Raw genomic sequence first — 23,391 nt, 5'->3', positions numbered from 1 at the left:
TACGAGATTTAATCCTTGCAATTTACTGCCAAGGGATTGACAACCCCCCTTGTAGCTATATCTATCCTCTTTAGTTTGGCTTTCCCCATCCTAGAGTCCAAAGCCAAAAAATCCAAGCCTTGTTGGTGCTAAGATCATGTTGTTGTGTTCCTTGCATGTTCTTCATCTTTTAGATCTGCAACAAGTTCATCATTGTAGTTACTTTCAAATTGGATTGTTGTGTTGGAAAAAGAGAGAGCAAAAAAAGTGGCAAAATATATCAAAGAGAAAGAAAAGAGTGGCTAAAAAGTCAAGAGAGAAAGAAAGTGTTGTGTAAGCTCCAAAAATTTCAGCTTGGTAGAAAATTTTCAGAAGCTTGTGTGTTATGTATTTTTCAATCTTGGTGCAAAGGTCCAGAAAATCTATCCGCATATTTTGTTGGTCAACTTGATTTCAACACAAACCCCTTCTTTGTTTACCCCACCAAGCTCCACAAAAAGCTGAAGCTGGTTCTTTGATCCCTGTCTTTCAATTGCTTTAATACATCTGAGAGAACTGTAATATGATGTGAACCCATAAGAACTTTGGTGAGTAAGAGGCGAGGTTGTGTGATTCCACTAAAATTATCATGTTCCATTTTTTAGCCCCACTAACATGGCAGGACCTACACCAAGGGTGCGTCCAAAGAAACATGGAGAAGAAAATCGCATGGCCACCTGCGCTGATGTGCAACATCTATGTGTTGATGTTCTTCAAGCATTTAAGAGGATGCTTGATGAGTGTCTTCCCATTGGTGCAAATGTTGTCTCACGCCGACAATACCCTGCTGCTCATGAACTACAACAAACAAGACTTGCTCAAGGGCATGATGCTACTACTCGTGGGAGTGTCACGACTACTCATCCAATGCAACAAGGAGGACATGCTAGAGGGCATGTTGTCACTGCTGCTTGTGGGCATGATGATGTTGCTCCTGAATTGCAAAAAGTATGTCATGCTCAAGGGCGAAGTTGTGGCACCCGCCGGCACAACGATGACCCGCCGCAAAGCATGACCGTGGTTGATGGACTAACTCCGGTGATTCATAACCCATGTTCACATGAGAAGCTCATTCCTAATTAATGTTGCGATCTCGACCACCACTACCATACCAACATCCATGAAATATCTACTACAAATTCCATGTGAGGAAGAGAATCCACTATACAAAATCCTACAACTTGAGAGTTATAAAAATAGCAAGCTGAGTGACTCCACCAAAAGTGAGGAAGAGTGTCCACTTCCAAAAATCCCACAACTTGAGAGTGAAAAAGAAAAGTGAGTTGAGAGACTACACCAAATATGAGGGAGAACGTCCACTTCCCAAAATTCCACATATTGAGAGTGATAAGAAAAGTGAGGTGAGTGAGTCCGCAAAGTGCAAGGATCAGATTATTCAACATGAGATTAGAGAGTGAAATATCTCCACCCAAATATACCACACAATCAGCGAGAGAGGACTAATGAGTTGTGTGAGTCCACCAAATGTGAGGTTGATATCATTCCACGCCATATTAGAGAGCTAAGAGATCCGCAATCCTACATACCATACAATAAGAGTGAGAGGATAAGTGAGTTGTGTGAGTCCACTAAATTGGAGGTTGAGATTCTTCAACACGAGAGTAAGGAGATGAGTGATCCGCCACCAAAAGAAAATGTGTGATCCACCATATGAAAATAGAGATGATTATTCAATTACTAACTAACCTTTGAAAAAAATATCTTTATTTGCAATATGTACAGATGCAAAAGTCATACCTAACAGCCATCTTGCAATGATGGGAGGACCAGATCCAGGAATAGTTGTGGTGCACGTGGAACACCACTACACAAGGTGCATGTTTGCAGATTGATTTTCACCAAGGAATTGAAGTAATCAATGAGGTAACACAAAAGATATCATCCATTTTGATGAGCCTAGAGGTATGCACATATGAACTCTCGAAACACTGGCGAAATGAAATCAGAGAAAAAATGTTGGGTACATCCTTTAGCACACCATCAATCTCTTAGCATATTTTTTTCAACCTTGAAGACAAAAGAAAGGAGTTGAAAAATTTAAAACTAATGCAGAATTGTTCAACTTTTTCTTTGCCTAGTTATTCTGTACTATCCTCGTATAATTTTTTTGTGGACGAGATAAGTCAAGGACGATTTTACTCCAAGAGAGGGAGGATGATATGGACATGGTCATGGTTGGTTACAAATTTGTACTCCCTGTAAATGTTAGTTGGAAGGAGTTGTTGAGTTGAACAAAACATCATGTGGACGTTCATAAACATTTGAAGAAGTTCGCCAAGGTGAAAGCTAAACTCATACATTCGATAAGATATTTGCATTGTTTCTTTGTACTGGCCTATTTTGTTTTGTATGATGACTAGCTAGAGTTGAGGACAACTCCATTCCAAGAGGGGAGGATGATGAGGACATGACAACCATTTGTACACCCACGGTCATGAAAGGAGAAATCATAATAATTTGTGTCAAAGAAATACATGACCAGGTGAACGCTAACTTAAGTTCATACTACAATCATGAACACATGCCTACACCTTCATCTTTCTTGTTATTGATTGAACTCGGCTGCAACGTCGAAGAAGCTTCCTGCACACCTATCCATGGGTGTTGTCCCTAGTTATAAACTCAATCCCCCCCCCTCCCCCACCCACCCAATTCTCTAGAGAGAAAAAAACTTTCAGCCAAAAACCACCTTAGCTACAAGCTTGTAGACTACTAAGATCCGTGAGGTCTTGCTAATATTTCTCCTGTGGATTCACCATATTCGTAAGAAGGAGCCTCTGGTTCCTCCTAATTTGTGCTCTATGGTTCCGGCCGTTTTGTGTGGGTTCGTCCCTGTTTGTGGCTCTGCGATTGTTCGGACAGCGAGCTGGAGTTCTTGTAGCTCCGGTCAGCCATCCCAAACGTACGACTTGCATCTAACTTTGGCCGGTATAAAGCTAGTTATCCCGACTGCTTCCAGCTATTTATCCTTCCCAATTCAATCATGCACCTCTCACCAAGAGGACGACGCGGGGTGGGGGGGGGGGGGGGGTGTTCCCAATTATGTAAAGTATTAATGAGCATTGGACACTAAATATGCAAGGCATCAGCAATTAGCCAGCATTTAAGACTTCGCCTGGTATACCTTTGACCCAACAAGACCGGTAATTTCTTTTCTGAATTTTCTACTCCCTCTGTTTCTAAATATAAGTCTTTTTAGATATTTTAATATAAACTACATACAGACGTATATAGACATAGTTTATAGTGTAGATTCATTCATTTTGCTCCGTATGTAGTTTATATTGGAATCCCTAAAAAAACTTATATTTAGGAACGGAGGAATATGAACTTATATTAGTAACGGAGGAATATGAACCAGGTATATTTACCCCCACGCAGTTCTAGTCAGACTGCTAATTTGGTGCCGAATGTTGCAGTGACTAATTTGTTTTACTTTCTACACTTTCAGATAGAGTGGAGGAAACAAAACAGTTGTGCCATTAACCAGGGAGTACAGAGCAGCTGGGTCATAAAAATTTAGGACAGGGTCTGCTCCTCTGAACGTGCAGTGCAGAACAATATGCCATCATAGTGTTCATATACCATTGGCCCATTCAGAGCATGATCTTGTTTAGGAGAGAGCACAGACCAGAGGGGCTTCTGAAGCGACCGTAGAGAACATGAAAATGCGATATTGTGGCACTACACAGGGACATTCCTTCTTCCTTTGATCTTCGCTGGGATGGGAGCAGAGAGCAGTGATAGGACGGCAGCCGCCCAACTCAAGCAATCATGCTTGTTCCTTGCTTAAAGGAGAGCCCTTGCTTTCCTTTACAAGTCTTGATCCTTTCCTGTTCCTCAATTGCCAAGCAAAAGTTAATGGCTTGCCCAGCACTTTTAACTTTTAAGACTTTGGATGTGTTACTAAACTAGGAACGATGAAATTATACCTACTGGTACGTGAAGTGCCATCACTTTACTTTATGGGAAACAAGTGAGGCTGCTCGTCAGTGAGAATTTCCAGAATGAAATCTGCAGTTTGACAGTGTGTTGTTTAGTCAGTTTTAGGCCTTGATCCCATGTGTTCTACTAACATAGACTGTCCATGGTGTTCGTCGACCATGACCCTGTCAGTAGACAAACAAGTAGATCACAATTATGGCTCCCAATAAATGTGGTCGCTTCTGGTTTGGTTTCCTGAGTAGGGAGAGACCATTCAATTCTGGAAATCATTTTCTTGTCAGTAGCCAGCTACTGTACTAATTAGTTTGCAGGATAAAAGAGTGCACATCAAGACGAGGAGTTACTATAACCATGTGATGGACTGATGAATTTACGACCCTCACGTGTTCTCCTTTTCTAGGTCAGAAATAGACTGGACTTCCAGATGCTGCAGCTTGGACTTGATGGCCGCTCATGTGCTGAACTACTGGTGCCTGCCTGAGATGTATTCTCCCTTACCTTCAGTGTTAAACAAATCACAACCTGTTCCAGTGCAGCTGCGTTTATTTTAACCCAGTTGTGCTCTCCTTCCCATTAATTAATTGGCCCATGATTCTGTAAGTCTCCTCTGCATATCATAAGTACAATATTGCTAATGCGCATTCCAGCATCAACACCAGTGATATGGAGGTGACCGTAGGAGTACACGTCCCATGTGTGCATCCACATCTGCCACGTACTGTGCATTTGAATTTACCTCGACATGTTGAATAAGACTGGGCATTTCAAATGCCTCCTTCTTTCCATGGACTCTCCAACCCAGAAAGAAGATGTGGCCCCCCACAGCACTGCCAAAACTGATCGAGTATTTGAATGTACCTTCGAGATGAGCTGATTCAAACTTGAGTCATGCATGGCACCTTGAGTTTTGCAACTGCTACTCATTCGGGTTGCCTTCCTTTTAAGGCCTTTAGAAGTTTGAGCTTTCCAAGTAACTTGTGCAGGAGAGGAGCGCTTTATACATTGATTTCCTTTATTTGGGCTGATTCAGTTGGACTAGAAAAGTGATCAAAAACTATGCCCGAAAGCCGAAAGTGCATTATTTTTTTAACGGTGGATTCAAACATTAGAATAGAGATCCTAGTCACGCAGGCAAAAATGGCTTTGATCTGTTAGGGAACAGGCTGAGTTGTGAGCTGGTGTGTTTAGCTCATTTTACGACACAATTTGCACACGGAATATCAAAGTTCATTGAGGGCAATCGAGATAAATCCTGGTGCTCCGAACGGGCGTTCAAACATTTTCGGGGAAGCAAAAAGCTATTTGTGCATGGGCACGGCCGCAAGTTTGCGAGAAAGCTACATTGGTGATGATGTCGAAAGTACAGCACCAGCGGCTGGGATAAGATGTAATCAGTAGCATGCATGAAGCAAGAACCAGACGCGCGCAGAACTGTCATATTGTATGTTTTCCAGATCGTGGAAAAACGAGAAGTTGGTAGTGAAAGAATGGCGCCAAAGGTACGTAGTTGAGTAATAAGCATGCGGAGCATACGCACACTCATTGTTCCCTCAAACAGAAAAAAATCCCTCAAACAGAAAAAAAAGAGGAAATTTTGTACTCTCTTCGTAAAAAAATATAAGAGCGTTTAGATCTAAACACTCTTATATTTCTTTACAGAAGGAGTAGTAATCATTGTTCAATCGCCTAGGCGCAGTATTTAGATCGGACGAAGAAGATGTGTTGTGTTCCATACCATCGTTATGAAGATGATTGATTTTGGCAGAATACGGGTCTGAGGCATTCCAATGGCGACTAGCAAATGTCCTTCCGCATCCGTCCGCGGACGGGGGACTATGTGCATTTTGAACATAGTCTTAACTAAAAAGGTAAAACTATGTGTACGTACGGTCGTGAGGAGCTTCACTCCCACTACACGGATACACTACACCAGTTTACGACTAGTCGCGGCGGATCCTTTTGTCTTCCCCATGTTCGGCGGACTGCCAGGAGCCCCTAAGGTATATTCTTTCCACGTATCTTCCCTATGTTCGGCTGCACCGCTCATCAGAGTGGCAAAGATGGTGCGCCTCCGCTTCTTGGAGCCCAGGCGAGGGTCGACGATGGTCTGAGATAAAGAACCGGACAGGTCACTGGTTGTACAAGCCGATGACGCGCCGGCGGTGGCCTTCCTGGTACCCAAGCGGTGGCGGCCTCCCATGTTATACTTTGCCTCGATGTTGGCGGCAGACGCGGTGGCCACTGACTCGTCGATCTCCACGCAGCCGACTTCTTTCCCTGCCGGCAGGGCGAGGTTACACGTGTGTTGACGGCGGATGGCGCGGCCGCAGGCACAGGAGTTCGATGCGGCGGCGTCCATGGTAGGGACGATGCACGTGCTGCCATGCTCCCCCTCCCCCGTGTCGGCCTGGAGCAACTCACCACTCTTCCGCGAGCTGGCTTGGAGGGCGAGTTGCTGAACCACGCGACGGCTTGGAGAGGTGAAAGGACATGCGGTGCCCCCATGTGTGGTTTTGGTAATTGATGACATTCTCTATGGACTAATGGTTGCATTGAGTTATATTTGAAGGATTTTTCCATAGGCATTTCTTGAAGTCCATGTGTTGGTTTCAAGGAGTTTATGGGTTGATCAAGGTGCTATTAAGGAATTATCCAAAGATTGGTCATGTGAGTGTTGAGCTTATTGCAAGCATGTCTTGAAGAAGAAGATTGTGTGATCATTCATATTTACCTTCAAGACATCATCCAAACGAAAAGAGTTGGAAAGATTCAAGGTTGATCAAGACTAAGTCAAGAGTGAATCAAGTTGATCAACTCACATAGAGTAGAAGATGTACCGAGAGGGGTCAAGTGATCCCGTGGTATGATAAGCATTGTCCGTTGCACTTTGTGTACTAACCCATGGTCTATCTGAGAGTCTATGTGGGGTTAGTTACATGTCCATGGGCTTGCGTCAAGAGGATGATATCATACAACCCATGGGAAGGATGACATCAAGTGGTGATCGTCATCAAGATTGCCGTGTGCAAGTTCAAGTGGAGAATCACGAAGAGATCAAGTGCTTGAATCTTGCCATCCATTGTGGTGTCAATGGACTTGTGAAGATGTGGCGAAGAGTGGCTCACCCATAGTGGAGTATGGGGGAGCAATCATCTAGTCTCCATCGACCCAACGCAATCAAGAAAGGTGGTCCATCTTGAGGAGGACAAGATCGTCATCATCTAGCTCAAATGGATCATGTGCAAGGCAAAGGTTTGCCCTTGATAGGTTTTCTATTTTACCGGTCTCATGGTGATAGTTGGGAGACCGGGTTAGAGGATCGATAGCCGTACTATCAAGGGGGGCTCTCAAGTGAGTAGCTTGATCGTATCGTTCGTCAAGATCTCAAACCATTACATCCTTGCATCATGTTTCTTGGTTCTTGTTTGGTTCTCTTTGTGAGTCTTAGAGCTTATGGTCATCTTGATGACAAGCTTGAGTTCATCGAAAACGGAGTTTGCATGCGTCTTCTATGATGTTTTCGGTGTTGGAGGTTTTACCGGTCTTATCCGACAAAGGGTTCTCACCATTTTATTTTGGGCATTTTCTTATTTGCTTCTTATTAGTATTTATATAAAGATTGTGTTAGCCCTTGTCGCTAGCTTTCCAACAAACTTTGTTTCATCGAATTCGGAGTCCGTTTGCAGAAGTTATGGCTGTTTTTGTAAAGGCTGCAGCGGTACTATCGTGGCTAGAGCGGATGTAATTTTTTACTACCGCGGCTCCTGAGCGGTAGTACCGCTCCAGAGCAGTACTACCGCGGCTCCTAACCGATAGTACCGCTCCATACCAAAATCTCATGTTTTGCTCAGCGGAAGTAGGCACGGAAGTATTTTTTTTGTACCGCTCGCAAGCAGTAGTACCGCTACCATTTGCGGTAGTACCGTGAGGTCGAGCGGTAGTACCGTGAGGACGAGCGTAGTACTGCTCCGGAGGTTCTACTGGCCTTTTGCCTCCTCACTGTTATTTTTCAAAGAGGTAGTACCGCTCTGTGCGGGTTGTGAGCATAACGGTTGGATTTTTTTTCTCACCTATAAAAGGGGGTCTTCTTCCCCAATGAACCTTATCCTTTGAGCTCGTGTTCTTCCCCCATTGTTGACCTTCTTCGAGCTTGCTAACTCTCAATCCCTCCAATGATTCTTGCTAGTTCTTGAGGGAAAAGAGAGAGGAGATCTAGATCCACGTTTCCACCAATCACTTTCTCCTCTATGTGAGGGGAACCCCTTGGATCTAGATCTTGGAGTTCTTCATGTTCTCTTCTTCGTTTTTCCTCTCATTTTCCTCCCTAGCATTTGTTGCTTTGGTGGGATTTGGGAGAGAAGGACTTGGGCACTCCGTGTGCCCTTGCCATTGCATTTAGTGTATCGGTTTGAGTTCTCCACGGTGATACGTGGAAGTGAAGTTTGAGAAGCTTATTACTCTTGGGTGTTTGGGCACCCTAGAGCTTGTTCCTCTTGGGTGCCTTGGCGCCCTAGACGGTTGTTGGTGTTTGGAGCTCAATCATTGTGGTGTAAAGCTCCGGGCAAGCGTCGGGGTCTCCAATTAGGTTGTGGAGATCGCCCCGAGCAATTTGACGGGTACCGGTGACCGCCCCCAAGGGTTGCCAAAGTGTACGGGTTCGGTGACCGCCCCCGAGGGTTGCCATTTGTACGGGTTCGGTGACCGCCCTCAAGGGTCCCTTAGTAGAATCACAGCATCTTGCATTGTGCGAGGGCGTGAGGAGATTATGGTGGCCCTAGTGGCTTGTTGGGGAGCATTGTGCCTCCACACCGCTCCAAACGGAGATTAGCATCCGCAAGGGTGTGAACTTCGGGATACATCTTCGTCTCTGCGTGCCTCGGTTATCTCTTACCCGAGCTCTTTACTTATGCACTTTACCTTGTGATAGCCATATTGGTTCTTGTCATATATCTTGCTATCACCTAATAGTTTATCTTGCTTAGCATAAGTTGTTGGTGCACATAGGTGAGCCTAGTTGTTGTAGGTTTTGTGCTTGACAAATTAACCGTTAGGTTTATTCCGCATTTGTTCAAGCCTAAATCGTAATTATTTTAAAAGCGACTATTCACCCCCCCCCCCCTCTAGGCGACATCCATGATCTTTCAAGCGGCAACTTTCTTAGTCGGGCTAGGCGAGGTAGGTGAGCAGCGAGTTGCCTCACTCGTATCCAGTGGGCTCGGCGAGCCACCTAGCCGGCTTTTATGCCGGAGAACAGCTCTTTCTACTCGTCGGATGCCATCGAAGGGGTGGAAAAATGGTGGAAGGAGGAGATGGGGAGCGACGGTGTGGTGCGATTCTTGCCTGCCGTCTGACCTCCTTTCAATAGCGGGCGGACGGGAGGAGCTTGCCCAGTGTTGTGTTTAATGCTGGCCCGCTCGTGAACGAACGTGTGGCCGTAGTAGGTTTCTAGGCTTCCACGTGGGTTTAGTGGAGGCGTTTGAATGCGACGACGAGGCTTGTTATGCCAAGCATGCAACGGGTGGCACCCTCGGCCAGCACGCCACTTTAATGGCGGAGGCGATGAGAGGTCGCGTCCGTCCTGAGCCATCTTCAATGTGGAGTGTCTGCTCTACAAAGGCATGAATGCGGGAAGCTGGCGCCGGGCTAAAACGCGCGCGGGCAAGGGAAAAGGGGGTTTGGATGGGTCAGTGTGGTCAGAAACGGGTGTGGGTGTTGTTCGAACACCCACAAGCCCCCCCCCCCCCCCCGGGAGAAAGTATGTCCAGACTGTCCGCTGGACCGATACAGGCCCACGTTGGATGGCGCAACACGTCCGATCACGTCCGGACAGAGGCGGGTGATTTGAGGATCGGTGTTGAAGATGCCCTGACAGGTCTGTTCTTATTCAAAGATCGTTTATATATTGGTATAGTGCAGATATGCAGTACAAAACCTTGAGAAAATGTGCTTTCATGTTTGTCTCTGATTCCTCTGGAGTGAAAAGTAACATATATGTGGTGTTATGCAATAATTTATTTATTAGATTGTAGACTCATTTTCTCTTGGTTTGTGTGATATTATTCGAAGTGTGAGTAATTAACTACGTTACTCAACTTGTCTCTCTTCTCATTAATTAACTGTCACATCATATTTTTTACTTAGGTATCATCTATGTTAGGATTGTCATAATGGAGCTAACTTATACTAGTGTCATGCATGGACGCTAGGCTAAGTTAGTACCTCTATAGTGCAAAGTAACACAATAATAGTATCACAGATGGGATGCAGAGTTTCTGCACCCGAGCTCAAATGAGCTCGGGTGAACAGTAAAATCAAAACTAAATCAAAAAAATTTAGAAAAATCCAAATTTTTTTTGGAAGAAACATTGACAAAAGTTTTAAGTGCTTGCAAAAATTCACCATGAAATCACATTTCTAGAAGGCGTGGCAAAAAAAAAACAAAATCAGTACTTTGAAAAAGCTACTTTCAAAAGTATTTTGGAGCACTGAATTTGTTTTTTTGCCACGCTTTACAGGAATGTGATTTCATGATGAATTTTTTCAAGCACTTAAAACTTTTGTCAATATTTCTCCCAAAAAAATTTGGAATTTTTTAAATTTTTTTTGATTTTTTTTATTTTACTATTCACCGAGCTCAAATGAGCTCGGGAGCAGAAAGGCACTTTCGTCACAGATGGCTTTACTTATTAGCTTATAGCCATCTTTTCTCAAAAAGCTCTATGTTACAGTAACATATTATGTTACTCTAAACATCTCTCTCCTCATTTACTACATGACACAATCAAATTTGTCTTAGAATGCGCAATGTTACTAGCTAAGGGCATGGTTAATAATATAGCCGACCGGTGGCTATAACATGTTGACATGTCATTTATAGCCAATATAATAGCCAACATGTGTAGTAGTGAGCTACAAGGAAGTATTACTTTTTTACCACATGGCCTACCATACACTCTCACATAGCTTTTTGAAGCCCGTGCTACAGCCGGTTGTAAATCTACAACCCACTTATCTTTTCTCTCTTCTCTTTCATCCAACTCAGCAAAGATATAGTATTTTAAGTCTTACAGCCCGTCTACATCACCTTACTTGCTCTAAGTTACTCCCATAGCTAAATTACTCCCACTATGGGTAATCTTACGGCATCCAAGCGTTGTGCAAATCCGGTTCCTCCTTGTTTCTAGTAATTAATATTTCTTGTGACATTTAGTACAGAGGGCCCCATAGAAAGATAATCATATTCAGTGTAATCCTGCAGATCAAACAATCGGCATGGAAGATGTTTATAAGAGCAACTCTAACAGATCCTTTATAACACGGACCCTTATAACACGTTTACAGTTCGTGAAAAACACATTTTAAAGGGCGCTTTTAGCTGTGGCCAAACAGACCCCTTAAACTTAAATTGTAAAATGGAATATTCGTTTATATTTTTTTCCCACGTCTTTTTCTTCCTCTCGTCTGCGTCCATGGTCAGCTAGCATGCTCCCGCGAAACCGACTACAGCGCATGAAATGGTCAAATACGAAGCCACCGGCGACCAAATACGAAGCGCACGAAAGCAGCCAATCCAGAAGCTAGTTAGCTCCTCCGTCGGCTCAGCTCGAATCGATTTAGAGCTAGCGAGCAAGCTAGCTAACTAGCTCCTCCGTCGCCGTAGCGAGAGACGCGGCCAAGGCAGGCGGCCGGTGGCCGGGGCACCAGGGCGGCGCGGAGGGCGGACGCGGACGGGCTGCCGACGTTCAGGTACGGGCGGGGCGGGGCGGACAGCGGATGCGGACGGCACGCAAAAGTTTCCGTGGTAGTTGGGCTCCTGCCCAATGCTTTCTCCTGATACAGGACACTGTAGAAGCGGACGCGAAAACTGTATTTTTATGGATCGGGAGAAGTTTTTACCGCACCCCTTAAAATTCTTTAAAGATCGAAGGTGTATAAGAGGTCTGTTCGATCTACTTTTTCCAACAAAAACTAAAAACTCACGGTTATTTTACAGTTCGGTGGGATATAAGGGGTCAGTTAGAGTTGCTCTAAGCATTGCAGCTCTCCAAATCTACAATCCAAATAAAGATTGTAATCAAAATGAAATTATCGTCACAAAAAATATTTGTAAGATTGCAATTCTCAATGTTTTTATAGAGAAAAAGGCCATTAAATTTACATGCGTTTGACCCATATTCTGCACACAAAAAATGCAGATACGAGGGTTGCTCCTCAAAGTGACACAAGGCCTTTTTAGATCATCTACGGTCGGACTCCTCAAACGTCCCTTACATGACCGAATGGACAGCTTGACCAGTGAATAGTCACAAAAATGCGACCAATCCGCCCTTCACACCCCTCATACTGACACTATACGTGCAGGCTGACCGGCACCCTCATATCCAGCTCATATCTGGGAGCAGAGGCGAAGCTTGCAACCAATTGTTGGGCGGGCGGAATGGAAGAAAATAGCCTGCAGGCTGGTGTTCCAAGTTCCAGAGTGAACACTGCACAAAGTCTATAATGTTAGGCGGGCCATGGCCCATTTGGCCTTGCCATAGCTCCGCCAGTGCTGGAGGGGATATGGGGAGGCCCGAACACGTTCGAGCGCATGCACCACATTGGATCGCTCACATTGGCCCATCCTAGCCCCACATATATTCGTCTATATCCGCATCCCAGACTAAACCTTAGCCACTCCACTTCAGTCTGTCCCCAAGCTCTGTTCCGGTTATCTCCAGCCTTTTCCGGTATGGCGAGAAGCGGATCCAACTCCGAGATCTCCCAATACATTGATTGGGAACTTGTCCTATGCAGGGATAAGGAGGGGATGAACGTCAGCATGGCTCTTCGCCGGTCAAGGGAGGAGTGCGCCCATCACGGTCGGAGCGGATCCAATAGGATCCGTTGTGTCATTGCAAATGGCATTCGGATCCATCGGGGCTGATGGCTCGAGGAGCATGCCCGCGGCATCACCGGACATGTATGATGTAGTTGAGTATATTAATTTTGATAGCCCAATGACATGTATAATGTAGTAGAGCATGCTTAAAAATTTATAGTCCGATGACATGCATAATGAAGCCGGGCGCCATGTGTAGAACCGTGATATATTTCTTTGAGTTAAGTTTATGTTACACGTGATTGTATATAAATTTAAAGATTTGCTAATGAGGTATCGTTTGTATAAGCGGATATATGAAGGGTCAGAGCAACTTTAATGGGCCGACTCAAATGGACGGCGATTTTGTTCGTTTTTTGTCCATTTGGGTCGGCCAGACGGACACGAACGTTCGCTTTCGTGTTTGGGTCAGCGCGTGCGCCCAACGCTGGCTCGACCCATTTTTTGACGACGCGAGAGAAAAAAGAACATGCAATAATTATACATTAAAGCCAGCCACGAAGGTCGGCGAGAGTCCATGCGTCCACGTTAACATTAACGAAAACTAAAAATAAACTAAACTATGAGGCGGCGCGCTGCCCTAGTCGTCGTCGTCGTTGTCCTCGGGGTCCATGAGATCGATGAGCGTCGGCGCAGGGCCGGCCCAGGAGAACGCCGAGTTCCAGAGGGCGTTCATGTCTGGCGTGGGCTGTGCCGTCGCTGGCGCGGGCTGTGCAGCCGCCTATGCCGCCGCGGCCTGGCGCGCATCCTCCTCGGCCTCGGCGTCGCGCTCGAGCATCTCGAGGTACTCGCCGTCGCGGTGCTCCTAGGCCAGCCGGACGTCACGCCAGTGCTCGAGGTACGCCGCCTCCTGCGCCGGCGTCGCCCCCACCCAGACCGGCGGCGCGCTGACCCACTCGCGCACTACTCCCGTCCAGGAGTAGCGCTCGATGGGCTCCGGCTCGGCTTTCATAGGGGGCGGCGGCAGGACGCAGTCGCCTGCCGCGGAGAGGGTCATGGCCTGCGCCATGGCCGCCTCGTATGCCGCCTCCTCTTCCTCTGCCGCCGCCGCCCTGCGCCGCTCGTCCTCCTCGCTCTCCCGGTAGACCACCGCAAGGGCAACCTGGTAGGCGGTCTCCGCCGCCTGGTCCTCCTCGCGGACGACGAGCGGGGGCGGTGGCACGGTGCGGTCGACCTCGCGGACGTCGCGTCGCCTCGCCTCCTCGTGCTCGAAGGCGATCCAGCGCGCCTAAGTTGGGCGAGTCGGAGGCGTAGGCGGAGTCGCGGCGCAGCTCCGGCGTCAGGAGCACCCGCCAGCGCTGCACCTTCTCCTCGTGCGCCATGGCCGACCGCGGGGCCGCCTGCACCGGGATCTTCTCCGGATCTAGGTGCCAGTTGTGCGGCAGGATGGCATCAGGGTACGGGAAAGGCACGCGGTGATACCAGTGCCACTCCGCCTTGTGCACCGGCACATTGATGCGATGCCTCGGCCGGCGAGCTGGCGCCGGCGGAGGCGGGAGAAACTCCGGGGGAAAGGGGATGGCGGGCGACTTGCCCTTGGCCTTACTGTTGCTGCCGGCGCCGGAGAAGAGCCCCATTTGGCACGGCTGGGGTGGCTAGGGTTGGCTAGGGTTTGCCGGCGACGGGGGAGCGAGCGTGGCTAGATGGGGACGGGGGCTAGATGGATGACGACGGCCCTGCCGCACGATCGGCTTAAAAAAGGACGACTGTCGTCGCTGACGTGTGGGCCCAGGGTAATAAATTAAGCTGACCAGGCAGGTGGCGGGCGGTTGGACGACCGCCGGGTGGGGCCGCGGCGGACACCGAGAAGGCGCGCGCGGCGTCCGTTCTGTGTCCGCGCCGACGTATTTGGGGCTCAAATTTAGGCCGCAAATGCGTCGGCGCGGACGCGAAGTGAACTCCATTTGAATTTGGGTCGCCGTGTTGGGCCTTCTCTTTTATCCGTGCCAACCCAAACGGACGGCGGCGGACGAAATAGGTCGCCTCATTGGAGTTGCTCTCACCAATCGTGTTCGCGGACGTTTAGGCCGGATTAGCAAGGTCCGGATGTGTGTGCCAGAATTTTTTTTTGGAAAAAAACTAATGCCCACACGTGTGGCATTTTGCACATCGTCTACACGCCTTCTTTACCACTCATTTTGCCACACGTGATCAGATGACATCAGTAGGAATCTTTTTGGTTTCGGCTTAAAAATGTTTTATCTGTTAATTAAAAAATTAAATTAAAGATCCGCTTTCATCATTAAATCCGTTTCGACGAGATCTTCAAAACTAGACCCCTTATTGATATGTTTCGACGATTTTTTTCCTAAAAGTTATCATGATGTTTACACTGTAGTTGCCATGGTGCTTAAACTAAAGTTGTCATGTGGCAATTTCAGTTTGTAGAGCATGACAATTTTAGTATTTTGATGATGGCAACTCCAGTGCTTCGACTATAAAAATTATTTTTTGTATAAATCATGGCAATTTTAAGTACATGTATCATGACAATTTTAGTTTATGATTCATTGTAAGTCTAGTTTAACAATTCCCGGTTTTATAAATGTCAGAATTTACTTCTAAACATAGAAGAAAATAGCTGAAACATACTATGGCAACTTCTGTATATACACCATGGCAATTCATATGCAATAGACATAGCAAGTTTTAATAATAAAAAATTCGTTAAAATATATTGATAGGAGATTTAGTTTCGAAGATCTTGTCACGAGGAAAAACGGATCTTCAATCAGATTTTTCATTTAAAAGATAAAATATTTAAAAATTCAAAAATATTCTCACATGTATATATGCGGTGACATGACACAGTCTGTGTTATAAAACGTGTGGGCGGATATCGCTCTCACCACATGTATGGGCATTAGCGTTGTTCAATTTTTTTTTAGTCACACGGGGCCGGAATAGCTAGGTCGGCTAGATGCTCTTACCGTGACCAAGGCATGAAAAGCCGTTCTCGTAGTAGGCCGCTGCTCCATCCGTGCATTCACGCATGTAGCTGCAGGCAGGAGCGAGTAGAGACATCACGTGGCCAACAGAGACGCCTGAATTGAAGACAAGACGAGCAGTGCCAAACGCAAACGCCTCCTCCTCTTTAACGCGCCTGCCCCGGCTCACACTCACAGGCCGATCAGCCGTGCATCGGTCCATCCCCTTCCCCGTTCAGCGGCACGGCGTCCCATTCCCAGTCCCAGACACGCGCTCCCTTCTGATGACACTTATACGATGCGACGCCGGCCGTTCCATTCCCTTTGTCTTGCCTCAAGACGAAAGCCTCAAAAGCCTCCCCCTCCCCATCGAACACGACAACTCCCGGGAATAAACCAACCACAGTGCCACTGCCACAGTGGCCCGCTGCACGTACCCGCGCCCGGACGCAACGCGAGCATACACACACTTGCACAGTACAGCACTACAGGTGCACCAAGTGCAGGGTGGTACATCAACTGTACATGCCTTAAACCGCTAACGGCTCCAACTCGGTGTGTGATCGGATCGACGGGGATTTACCAAGAACTATATGCATGCAGAGCTAATCGTTAACACGGGAGTGAGTGCCAAAATCAATATTAGCGGCAGAGGTTACTGGAGTGGGCATTGTTTATTTACAGCTTGTAGATGATGAGGAAGCATGGGAGCACGGCCCGCCGGTCGAACACCACCAGCTCGCCCTTGCCGCCGCGGACGGAGTCGTACTCCTTGGCGGCGGCCTCGGAGCATGGCCCCTCCGCCACCCGCCCGGCGATCACCCTGCACAGGAACATGGCCCGCCGGCCGGTCTCCGGCCCGCGCCCGCTGGCGTGCGCGCCGCCGCTGCCGTCGAAGGTCCGGACGACGCGCAGGGACGCGCTGTCCGAGGAGGAGGAGCACCCGTGCGGCGGGGCCGGGGAGAAGCGCATCATCTCGTTGCCGTCGGCGGCGCTGCGGGAGGCGCCGCCGGCCCGCGCGCGCACGGCGGCGCGGTAGTCCTCGAAGCGCGCCACGGCGCGCGCCTGGTTGTGGACGCGGAACAGCATCTCCACCTCCCCCGCGAACGCGCCGCCCGCAGCGCCGGCCGGCGCCGGCGGGAGAGGAGACCACGACGAGAGAAAGATGATCTCGACCACCTGCCGCGAGGAGTGCCCCGCCGGGAGCTCCGTCAGCGCCGGCAGCGGGCCGAGCGGGCCGGGAGGAGGCGACGGCGGCACGGACGTCGGCTTCGCCGCCTTGGGCTTCTTGGTCGCCGAACTAGTCTTCGAGCTCGACTTGAGCTTGGGCTTGCACGAGGAGACGTCCCTTTGGGCGTCGCCGGAGCTGGCGCAGCTCGACCGGAGCAGGAGGTGCGACTTCTTTGGCAGTGCCGCGACGTCGTCAGCCGCCATGGACTTGCAGTGGAGGGACCGGACCCAGCTCGCCGCGGCCGTCGGACGGCGCCCGAGCGGCGGAGGCTTCTCCGGCATGAGTCGGCCGGCAGCTAGCTGACGTTGTGTTTTGTAGTGCTGCTGTCTCGTCTCGGCGCTCGCTCGGCAGACTGAGAGTGAGTGAGGGTGGTGGCGTGGTAAAGTAGGAGGCGAATGCTTATTGTGGTAGTAGTGTTCCTGTCGCTCGGCAATTTGTATGCTCCAAACTTTGCTGCCGAGGTAATGGCAGCGCAGGTGGAGATGCTGCTGCCAACTGGCCTTGTAGCGCCGCAGTCAGTACTGAGCAGTACTAGTACTAATATAAGAAGAAGAATTACTATGCCAATTTACTGGCACTACTCCACTGGAGGTGCAATTTGTGGTGGACCGGCCGGCAAGGCTTTTCTGGCCGATCGATCCTGGTGACCAGTGTTGACTGTTCAAACTGTTATTTTAGACCGCTGTTGACAACAGTTAAAACTGAAGGACTAAGCGAGGCAGCCATGCATGTTGGTGAACTCAGGCCTGTGGAGTTATGGTGTTGTTTGTGAACTCTTTGATCGTGTTGGTCCTTCAGCTGTTCAGCCAGCATGTTGTACTGTACAATTTGGTGGCGCTCGATCCATATTGTCCTTTGGAAAACCGAAATGGGGCACGTACATACATCTTGCCTTTAAATGCGACGCAAGTCAATAATAAAGTTTACCTAACGGCAACGTACCACCATGTACTACTCACACGGAAGTCCACCCATGCATCTTTTGAAATACTCCGCGAAAACGGACGGAACGACATGTTGGCATCGAGCAAGAAGAGCATTATTGGTCGTTACAGAGAAGCGTCATATGCTATCGAATGTACTAGGGTGTAGGCAGGCTCTCGTAAAGATTCCACGGGCCCCGTGCCATGCTCTTGCTATGCACGCATGGACGCTGTACGTAGGACGGCAAATCGGACAAGTCAAAAAAGCGAGGCCACGGAGGAGGCGTGTGAGGCGGACGGACGTATGTCCAACTGCGCTACTGTTGTGCGTGTCATCGGTCACGGCATTCACGCAATATCAGATGAGACCGATCCAGACGCCCCTCGATCGCGCGTACCGTGCGTTCAACGGCGACGCGGCCCCGTCTTCTTCGATCGATCTCCCGTGACATCACCGGTTTCAAGGTTAGGTTCCGTAGGACCAATTTTTCTTGTCGCCGATATCCATCACAAATTTGGTTTCTTATATTTTTAGAACGCCGATAACTGTCACACGTGTGGGCGTTAAGAAATCTGCCCACACGTTCTGTGTGGTGCCTAAGAGGATCAGCTCACACGTCTGTGTGTGAGCAAAAACAATTAGCGCCCACACTTCTTTTTTTTCCCTCTCGGTCCCTCTTACACGCGTGCATGTCGGCGAAATAGATAACGCTCACACGCCCGGTACGTCAGGCCTCGTACCTCATGGTCCCGCACGTCCCACGTGACACTTTACCGCGTGCCCCGCAGTTGCCATGGGCCGGACCCTCGTCCATATTCGTCCATATTCGTTTAAGTGCAGTTGCCATGTCGCTGAACTACGGTTGCCGTGTCGGACAACTACAGTTGCCATGTTTGCTCAACTGCAGTTGCCATCTCAGGTCAAAGTTCCAGATTGCCATTTTTTGGACAACTACAGCTGTTGCCATGTGTGGTCTGGTCTACTGCAGTTGCCATGATTTCAAAACTTTAGGAGTTGCCACCTACTAACACTAGGCAGTTGCCATGTAGCGCTACAAAAAAAAGCATGGCAAAAAACATGTTCGGGTAAAAGAGAGAGTTGCCATGTGCTCACAAGCACGCTAGGGCAGTTGCCATTTAAAAAAAAAGTTGTCATCTGCTTACGTGCACGCTAGGGCAGTTTGCCATGTACCATGCAAAACATATGGCAACTGACATGTTCGGGTAAAAAAAGAGAGAGTTGCCATCTGCTTGCAATCATACTAGGGCAGTTGCCATGTACACTGCAAAAGGCATGGCAACTGGCAGCTTGGATGTGAGAGAGGAGGCGGGTGTGCGGGCGAGATGGCAAACGCCCACACACCAGCCCTTGTGCGTGACTGAAAAACTGGTGTGTGGGCGAACTGCTAAACGCCCCCACACCGGCCCCTCCGTGTGGTAAAACGGATGTGTGGGCGACCTCTCTCACACACCACACACGCGAGTTGTCCTACGTGGCATACAAAATCAGCTAATTTGTGTCAAGATTCGTGCAGAAGTTACTGGATGATGATGGAGGCGTGTGGACGAGTTGGTTAACGCCCACACGTGTGGGTGTTAACATTTTCGTTTTTTTAACGGTCTTGTTAAATTTCAATTGACTGAGATTTGGTTATGTCTCAGTGATGCTACATTTATGAGATCTTACATTAAGAATCATGTAAAAAATTCAATTTGTTTTACATGTTATAGGCCTGTTCGGCATCCCTCCAACTCCATGCTCTCACTCCGGAAGTTGATGGAGTTGAAGGTAAAAAGTAGGAAGCGGGGGAATAGGTGCTCTGCAGATTCTAGAATTTCAGGAAGCGGTGAATTGCCGAACAGCCCCTATGTCTACATAGCCACTCTTTTTTTAAATCTAAATGATAGTCAAAACTAAACCGGATTATGACAAGGTGGACCCACCTGGCCACGTGCGCACGGGGCGGCGGAAAAGACCCTAATGATCGTCATCTGGTCCACTCGGTCCGATTGGACCAAGTCAAAACGACACGAGTCTACCCACTCTCTCAGTCCGTTCATAGTCACTCGTTCGCTCTCCCTCTCTCTGTCAGTTGAGTTCGACGCCGGCTGCGACCCCACTACTCTTCATCGCTGAGCCACCCCGCGGTTGTGAATAAAACCCCACCCCTTCGAGCAAGTACAACCACTTCCCTATTTACCCAAGCCGCTACCCCATTGTGTAAAACCCTAACATGATGGATCCAGGGCTCGCTGAGTGGACGGAGGAAGAAGAGGAGGTGGTGGAGGCGAGGACGGTCAAAGTGCGAGCACAGAGAGTACCGACACAAAGGGTGCAAAGGGAACTGGCATAAGGCGGCTACCCCTTGGAGTACATGTGCCGACTGTCAGACGGGATCCTGGAGCACTACGCCGACGATGAGTTTGAGTGTGTGTGATCCCTAGTGGATCTAGTCGAACATACAAGCAAATCATCCATTGAGTGAGGAGGGAGGCTCGTTGCTCTCCCGATCTAGCTATGAGGGCGTGCCGGCTCTGTTTCTTGTACCCATGATCATGTAACTCTCATTTAGCACATGTTAGTCTCTTTGTAATGAGTCAATGTATGAATCTTTGTGGTGAACATATGTATGAATGTTCATGATCAAATGAATGTTTGTGACCAACCTATGTGTGAAGTTATGTACCAGTGACATAGCATCACAATGTCAGTTTTAATCTTCTTGTGATCTGACATGTGTATTTTTTTCACATGTAACATTTGTACTGCGTATATCAAATTGAAAAAACTACCATAATTGGGCATAGTCTATCAAATAACTACCAACATGATCCCAGTCTATAGAAATATACCAACAAGATATTACCATAGTTGGACAAAAGCTATCAAATAACCAATTAATGTTAATCTATCCTCAAACTATTTCAAACTATAGAAAACTACATAAATCTATCAAATAACAAGTTCTTCATGTCCATAGAGGCATAATTCAAGAACACAGACCACACCATATGTCATTAGATCATTACAAACATGCTCAAGTTGCAAACACACACACACACACACACACACCTTAGTTCAGTACATCATAACTAACAAGCTCGAGTTCAACATCACACATAAATTGTTTCAAATAATTCAACATCACAGACAAGATAGTATAGTAATTTCCACTTGTAGTGAAATACTCTATCATCCTGCTATTTGGCATACTCTTCCTCTTTGACACAACCTGCACATCAAATAAAGAAGAAGGTATGGGTGAATTGAAGGCTCTATATGCATCTCTTGCCACGCTTGTATCCCTGGTATTTTTTTGACTGAAGTGGTAGTAGAAGAACTTGTGCTTTTGGAAACCTTCTGTGAACCCTATCCTTGATGAAAATCAACTCAAGAGATTTCTTCAAGTTCATCGACAGACTGAAGACCGCTTGTGCCATGAACAACTTCCTGACGACCTTGTCGAGCACTTGTGGGAGCTACATGCGCGTTCAACTTATGCATGTTTACTTTGAATGCATTTGGTTTAATTTGAATTCAAATTTAAATTTCATAAGTTGTGTATTTCAAACTATGATGAATGACATGTGTTTGAGACAAAAATATTTGAGGCATTTTGATGCTAAAATGATTTTGTCTATGTATGTATACACCAGTGTAGAGAGAAACAGAAAAATAACACATTATATGAAAAAAAATTATAAGGGAACTGCTACAATGTCACACCTATCAAACCCAATAAAATCACCGAGATAACCCTAATAAGCATTTATAGGGGAATAAATTTTGGGGAAGCTATTGGAGATGCTCTAACCTTCTCCTCCTCCTCATGTTTAGGAGAACTGAAACCGCACCTCATATACTAAGTTTTAGTTTTACCAAGTCTAAAACTAAAGTGCCATCTCATAGTGTATATTCTTTGCGGATGATGCGGTGCTAGGCGACAATAGTTGAAGGAGGGTTAGTAGATAGTTAAAATTTCAACACATAGCAACAAACGAAATTGTGTGAGGAAGTAAGGGCATCTCCAACGCTGACCCTCAAACCGGACACCACATCCGTCCGCGGACATGTGTGCGGGAGGCGGCCATCCAAAGCTACTTGCATCTGTGGTTGCATTTCAAATGAAATTTAATTAAGTTGATCAAATTTGATGTAAACTCAAACAAACCAGACGATATTCATTTAAACTGTGATAATTCTTACATAGAACATCGTCTGGCGAATGAAAAACGTTAAAAAACCTAACCCTATACTTCATGATGACCTCGTTGACCATGTTGGCCTAGCCGGCGGCTCCTTCGTCATCATCGCCGTCGTTGGGCTTCGGGCGGCGGAAGGGCGCGACGTCGCCGCAGGGCTTCCCAGCAGCCACCTGAAGCTCGTGGATTATCCTCTTAGCTTGCTTTCGCGTCATGCATAGTGCAACTACGACCACCGACAATGTGGTCGGGGAAGAGGACGACCGGCCTTGAAGGAGGCGGTGATGGCGGTGGACTCTTGGAGTGACTACTCCTGGCCGTACTTGGCTATTTCCTTGTCGAGGCAGCGGAGACGACGCTTGCTGGTCTCCGCCGCCATCTTGGAGCGGTCGAGGGCCCAGGCCGTGGCCAGTTCCAAATCTGCCATGATGTGTGGCAGCGATACGTCGGAGTCCGCGAACTCCGAACGACGCGCCGTGTTGCGCCTGTCCCACTGGCGCAGCTTCACCTTGAAGGGCCAGGGAGACGGCGAGCACTGCTCCTCCATCACACGTCGGGGCGGCGACGGCGACAAGAGCCGCTCATCCTTGATGCGTTGCCAGATTTGGATGTTGTGGTTGCGCGGGGGAGAGTGGCAAGGGGACGCGGGCTCCGGCTTGACGTGCAGGAGCGTCTTTGATGGCGCCGACAGGTTGTCGTCGTGGATGAGGGAGCGACGGAGCATTACCTCCATCTATTGCTCGTACTCCTTGACAATCACGGCGTACACCGCGTCCTGCGTCGCCGGTTGCTGCTACGGCAGTTGGTCCTCCTCGTTGCCAGAGGAGATGACGATCTCCTCCTTTGCCGAGGTATCGATCGCCGATGAGGATGACGACCCTGGAGTGCGAGGGCGATGTTACCACGAACCACCGGAGGCCGTTCTGGAGCCGACGTCTCCCGGCGCAGGTGCCCATGACTTGCCCATCGCCGGGGTTGTAGATGAAGAGCAAAGGTGAGGTTGGAGGTGCGGAGCGATGCGGTGAGTACGATGTGGATGGCACCGGAGCACGGCTTATATCATCGGTCAGGCCATGTGAACGAACAAGCCGCTTCAATGCGGCGCATCGGCCGAAGTTCGTTTCTCGGGAAGTCGCGTCCGTATTGAAGTTGTGGTTCCTGAGAGATCAAGTCGGTCACCCCTCCCCCCCTCTCCTGCCTCCGGTCACATGGTGCGGCATCAATGTCGGCCACTACATGCTC

At 48.1% G+C, this 23,391-nt stretch overlaps 1 protein-coding gene across 1 annotated transcript; it reads right to left on the bottom strand.

The window, feature by feature from the left end:
* Nucleotides 1-16,253: 16,253 nt before the first annotated feature.
* On the bottom strand, nt 16,254-17,529 carry LOC125512275. The gene has a single exon (XM_048677373.1). It carries the CDS (start codon nt 17,302-17,304, stop codon nt 16,471-16,473), a length of 834 nt encoding a protein of 277 aa, XP_048533330.1. The 5' UTR covers nt 17,305-17,529; the 3' UTR covers nt 16,254-16,470.
* Between the last annotated feature and the right edge of the window lie 5,862 nt (nt 17,530-23,391).

Source organism: Triticum urartu, chromosome 6, assembly GCF_003073215.2.
Source record: "Triticum urartu cultivar G1812 chromosome 6, Tu2.1, whole genome shotgun sequence".
Lineage (NCBI taxonomy): Eukaryota > Viridiplantae > Streptophyta > Magnoliopsida > Poales > Poaceae > Triticum > Triticum urartu.
The sequence above is the reverse complement of the archived record's forward strand: the minus strand, read 5'-3'. Positions and strand labels throughout refer to the sequence as shown.